Source organism: Lathamus discolor, chromosome 3 (assembly GCF_037157495.1).
Source record: "Lathamus discolor isolate bLatDis1 chromosome 3, bLatDis1.hap1, whole genome shotgun sequence".
Lineage (NCBI taxonomy): Eukaryota > Metazoa > Chordata > Aves > Psittaciformes > Psittacidae > Lathamus > Lathamus discolor.
Genome location: NC_088886.1, coordinates 110,531,956 through 110,537,955, shown reverse-complemented (window position 1 = coordinate 110,537,955; position 6,000 = coordinate 110,531,956). Strand labels below are relative to the sequence as shown.

General features: G+C 34.8%; 1 protein-coding gene across 9 annotated transcripts in view; it reads right to left on the bottom strand.

Moving 5' to 3' along the window:
- Nucleotides 1–1,049: 1,049 nt before the first annotated feature.
- BAZ2B (bromodomain adjacent to zinc finger domain 2B) overlaps nucleotides 1,050–6,000 on the bottom strand; it is a 136,397-nt gene continuing 131,446 nt past the window's right edge. For all 9 annotated transcript variants that reach the window (XM_065671152.1, XM_065671153.1, XM_065671155.1 and 6 more), the window contains 4 exons: nucleotides 5,547–5,693; nucleotides 4,216–4,475; nucleotides 3,328–3,471; nucleotides 1,050–2,541 (listed from right to left, as the gene is read on the bottom strand). In XM_065671152.1, coding sequence (XP_065527224.1) covers nucleotides 2,388–2,541; nucleotides 3,328–3,471; nucleotides 4,216–4,475; nucleotides 5,547–5,693 — 705 coding nt within the window. In that variant the 3' untranslated portion in view covers nucleotides 1,050–2,387. The remainder of the gene's footprint in view (nucleotides 2,542–3,327; nucleotides 3,472–4,215; nucleotides 4,476–5,546; nucleotides 5,694–6,000) is intronic.

Sequence of the window (6,000 nt, the reverse complement as noted above, 5' to 3'; positions counted from 1 at the left end):
AGCTATGTACGTAGTGTAGCTGGTAACGTTCCGACTTTTGTGAAAAATAGTGCTAGCTCTAGTATGGCAGATAAAGCATTAACCAGTATAGATTATGAGGGAGGAAAAAAAAATTAAAAATCAATTGTTTTTCATCAAAGAAATAGTTCTCTCAATAATCTAAGCATACTTTTAACACTCTTACAAGCCTACCATCATCATATGCTCAAAACACTGATTAATCTTCACACCTCTGGAACATGCAGGCAAACCTTTTTATTGAAGTCTTCAGAAAAAGGAAAGGCATGAAGCAATCAGTGGTGGAGCTAATGTTAGAATGCAAGACTGCCTGACAGCCAAATGAGAATTGTTTTACTCTAGGCAGCACAAATTATTCAGCGGGACTTTAGAAAATAAAACTATTATTGAACCAGATATTCTGGGGAGGGCAACGGAAACAAGTATTTTACTAAAAAACCAAACATTGACTGTTCTTTCTCAGCAGAGACAAGAAGCATAACAGCAAGAGCATAGATAAAACAAGGTTTAGAAACTCTAGTTTAAAAGCAAAAAACACCTCCACACACGGAACTTCAAAACATTACTTGAGGAGGGAGCTATAGGTAATGGGGTTCCACAGTATTCATTTGTAATTCTATTTTCTATAGTCACAGCAAGGAGTATGACTTACACCCTTCTGCAGACCAAAAAAAAAAGGGCAAAACCTTTACATGGTCAGTGGTTTTAAGAAACATTACATGTGGCATGCATTTACATTATCACCTGCACTCAGACTGTAACAGTGAACAGGACTGGAAGAAACTGGTCAAATGCTAGGCAGCCCAAGTACACCTGAAGGCCTCAGCTAATGTTATTTATGCTCATTCTAACAGGCAGTTGAACTGCACTCTGACTGCTTGGCATTGCTTCTTTTAGAATTACCATTAAAGGGCCAGGAGAATTAGAAGTATCATAATAAGAACTGAATGTTAAATGCAAGACTTCCAAGATATTATTTAAAAAATTCCTGTATATACAGGATCTGAAGTATTAAAATCGCCAAGAAAATCTGGTTTGCAAAACAGTCTTTTATTTTATCCGTGCCACACATACTAGTGAAAAATAACACTCCTAAAAAAAGGAAAAGAAAAAGAATGCTACCTTTCCACAACATTTCTTTAAATAAAACTTCAAGTCCTCTTACATTAGTACAAAAAAAAAAAAAAAAAAAAAAAAAAAAAATCTGATCTATCTGCCCAACAGGCCACCACAACACACAGTAGATTAAAACACAGTGGTTACAAATGTCTTTTTTGTTATTTCTGTGGCAAGGCAAATGGAGGGAAATGTTTCTATGAAAAAATACTGTGTGCGTAGGAAATTGTCACAATTTTATTCCACATGGATACAAATGATTATACTTGAATTTGAGGCCGTGGTGGCTTAAAATCATATAACAAAATAGAAAAATGGAAAACTAATATCCCCTACACCCTGTTTTAAAGGCAGGCACTACCAAGATTAAGGAGACTCCACAGTGTTGGTAGAGGATAATTACTGTACAACCCATATAGCTATAATTACCTTAAGACTAAAATAAAATGCTACCGTCCTCCTAAGGCATAAACAATAATGTCTGCAAACAATATGTACACATCATACATATTTAAAACAAGACTTAATATAAACAATAATGAACAGTATATACATGTCTCAATTTTTCTTCACTGTCTTGAAATACAATTTAACTACACAAGTGATGCAGCAACATATATATAAATGTACTTGTAACTCTACAGTAAAGTTTAATTTTTAGTGCTTTTACAGCACATCAGTGTAAACAGTTTTACTTGGCTTTGTTTTATATTTTAAAACATTCCTTGTTGTATTTTCAAGATTTAAAGCAATTTTCTAGTTCTTCCTTTTCACAGAAAACGAAGATTCTGAATGCTGTATAATCATAAATAATTCATAAAATTAAATACATTCACTAAAAAATAAACTACAAAGTAAAAAAATGAAAAATAGATATTTATTGAAAGGGAAAAGAACCATTTCCCCTAGTAGAGCTCTGGTGGTTGAATATTCAGTGCGTTTTGATATATTTTAAATTGCTATTGCACTATAACACCCCTTTCTTTGAAATTCTTTGGGTGTGCTTCCCTGTTCTACCTAAATTAGTTTGTTAAAACACACAAACCAATAACCAAGGGGCCATGGTTGCTGTAGGAGTGAAGCCTTTAGAACTAGTATCACAATTGTGATATTTTAAAGGAAAAAAACAGTCATTAGTTATGCATGTGCCTTGCACTTTTCATGTAAATACAGTTCACATTGCTGGTCTCATCAGTCCTCATTTAATGACAAAAAAACAATAGGGAATAAAAGAAGAAAAAGTTCCGGTAACTTCAGCTCACTTTGAAAATCTCTGTCCATTTTTTCTCAAAATACTTCCTCATGTTGTGGCCAGCCCTGCCTATGTCAGAATCATCTTCATTAAAGGTTTCACAGTTGTCAAAAACAAGCCTGACGTCTAGCGAAAATGCTTCAAGATTAGGGTACCTGAAAGAAGAAAAAGATGAATGATTTCTGGAACATGGAGAATCAAAAGGAAAAAACACTATAACTACATGAGAATGAACTACCTTGACATCAGTGACTTTACAGCCAGCCACAAAATATTCAATGAATGCTTTACATGTTATACTTTTAAGTTTTTAAATTCTTATTTACATATTAACAGGAAATACCCTACAGAACTTGCTTTGTGTGGAGCTGACAGACACTGAAGTGGGTCAGTCTTGACAATCAAGGACAGAATTTTCTGTGGTGGCAGGCTGTTGTTAGAGCACAGGGATGTAACAAGGAGGAAAGGGGAACAGAGGCATATAGTGTCTTTTTCAGAAAGTTGTGCAGGCTAATTCTAGGACTATAAAATGATTAACCACCATTACTGGAATGTTACCTGGCCTCTCACAATCAATTAACTCCACACCTACATTATTTACAGGGACTCCATCAGCTTAAAGCCCACACAGTTGGTTCTTGCTTATATGGAATAACACTGAGATGTCTCCATGAGACAGGATGAGGAAAGGAAGTTTTTCCTGATGATTGATTTTGTGCATTTAACCTGTCAGCTTTATTGTTCTGCAACCAGTTCCATAGGTTCTCCCTCCTCACATGCTATTTCAATTAGATATGAAGTTTTATTTTGACTGTAAAAGTAATCGTAGAGGTGCCAGAGCAGGCAGGTAAAAACAGTTTAACTCATTTTGAAAAAAACAGTATTTGAATGTTTAAATATTCTTTTAAACGTAAAGTAAAATTTACATTAGGTTTACTTACTGTCCACTACTTAGTTTGTCTCTAATGGTGGAAAAGTCCATAGGCTTTTTAATAACTTTCTTATAACCAGGAACCAGTTTCAAGTTTACAGGAAGTAGGAAAGGCCAGGCATCTTCATGAGTTTCCAATTCCGAGAGAATCATGCTGAATAAAATAAGGTTTTAAATCAGTATCTTAAGTTATTCACCTATTTACAGAGGTTTTTCACTGTTCCATAAATTCACGAACGTATGCACTTTATAAAAGGAAAGCACTTTATTCTGTGCCCTGTGTAAGGCTGAGAACGGACAGACAACCAAGTATCTACAGTAGCATTAAGTTCTCGCCAGGCAACGTATGTAAGATGAAATTCTCAACATTCTGAAAGAAAAACTTGGCCCTGCAACTTGAATACTTTGAACCTCAATGTAAACCATTTGCAAACCAGTAAACCCGGGTTTACTGGGTTTCCAGTAAAATACTGGAATAAAATACTTTTCAGTTAAAAATACTGGCTTCCCAAAACTATGATAAGGCTAAAATGTGCTACTTCTGAGTGACTAGCAATACTACAAAGGAAGATGCATTCCTAGTGTTGTGTCTTCTTCTGAAATGCAACGCCTTTTGGACATGGCAGATAATCATCACTTGAATGCTATCAGTATCAGTGCTACCAAGTTTCACGGACTACATTCTAACATTTGGTGCATTCCCTCTTGGGCTTCATTACCAAATACAGCAATTACTCCCATCATGCACACATTAATCCATTATATGTACACACAAATTATCACAATCTGTATGCATACACGACAAAGAGTAAGTTCCTGTTCCCCAGAACACAGACAAAAAGAATCAGGCACTACTTATTTCAACAACACTTATCCAGGTTTAGAATTTTTACTTTACCTGCATATAGCCAGGTCCTTGGAGTCATCTCTTTTAGGTTTCTTAATAGCAGTGAAATTTTCTTGCTTTAATTGGCTTACAGAAACATTTTCATCCATTTTTCTTTTTTTAGGTTCTGTTTTTCCTCTTTTTAAGGAGGCGCTTGTAGTTGCTGTGTCTTCATCCTCTGTATCTCCTGCTAATTTCCTGCTTCTCTTTTGTTCATTACTTTTTTTCCCTTTGATTTGAAGTTTTTTTATTTTAAGAGTCTGACCACTTGCCTGCAATAGAGAGAATTGAAATAAGCAATAACCAAGAAATTACAGAAATCGGTTATTACTGATAGACAGCAATGAAGCTCAGAGACAAACAGAAGCACCAAACCAACTGAAATATTTAATATCAGAGACTATTCACTTTTTGCTCTTCTCTAAAGGCAAGTAGTGAAGCTTCAGGCACCTGACCTTCAGACCGGTAAAAAAGCATCTCCTAACAAACCAGACTGGCATAGTTTTAGACAAATGTTTGTCTATTCCTGAAAGACTGATGTAACCGCAGCTGTATTATTTGCAAGATACAGAAAACTAGAAAAGAGTTTTTTGAAAGTCTTGGATGGAGTCAACTGATACAGAAAGTTTGATATTGAAGATACAGATAGCTTGGCTACAAGACAACTGCAGACATAACCTGAGTATGACAACAGAAGAAACAGGGAAAAGGAACAGTATTTAATAGAGAATCACATATAGGCAGGATACATTTAAAATGAAATTACAATTATGGGTATTGACAGCATCATAACACAGCAAAGTATTTGAAGTAATCCTTCTAATTATTAGAATAGGAGCTCTGCGGCATGTCAAGTCAAGCAAGTGATGCCACTGAAAAGACTCATTGACAGGCAAAGAATGAAAATATAGAAAAAAAAATCATGAAGAGCAACAGCATCAAAAGCACTAAACTCTACCTGTGCTACTAAGACTACATTAGATAGTTCGAACAATTTTTAAACCCTAACATTTTATACTCTCCTATCAAAATACTATTTGGTCTTAAAGTTGTCTAAACCTGTATTTTTACATTGTATTTTTCCAGATTAAGAATATGCAGATTTCACTACCTACTGTAAACCACTGCAACACAATTCCTTTATTTCACAAATGTCATCAATAACTTTCTTAAGCATTTGGCACTAACTGTAATTAGCACCTGAGTTGAATAAAACTATTAATCTCTATTTAATGGCAGCCCAACATAAAACACACACACAATTATTTTCATTGAAAAAAGCGCCGGTAGACCTATAACTACCATCTATACAAAGGTTATTTCACATTTATGGTTAGTATTACCTTTGCTATGCAGGCAGGACAGAACCAGTCACCATCTGGTATGGTAGTTATCTTGGGTCTGTGGCAATAGGTGTGACAGCCTTTATCACAACCATCACAAAGGAGCAGCAGTTCCTCATTATCTCCCTTTCGACAAATTTGGCAGTACTATAATACATCAAAAATAGCTTTAATTCAGTTTTTCACTCTCAAAATTATTTTCATTTTAGCAGTCTACTAATGATCACACTTGTAAAAGAATATACGTAAGGAACTAATCTAAAGGCTACATTTGGGAACACATCTGGATATTGTATATGCAATAGATAAGTTGCTATTTCATAAAAATAATTTGTATTTCATGACAGTATTTTCAAATAATAATCAGTAAGGATCTTATCCAAAGGCCACCATGAACAAATTCAGAAAGGCAGAATAAATGGTCCTAGCACTTCCCAGAATTCACACTAATTTA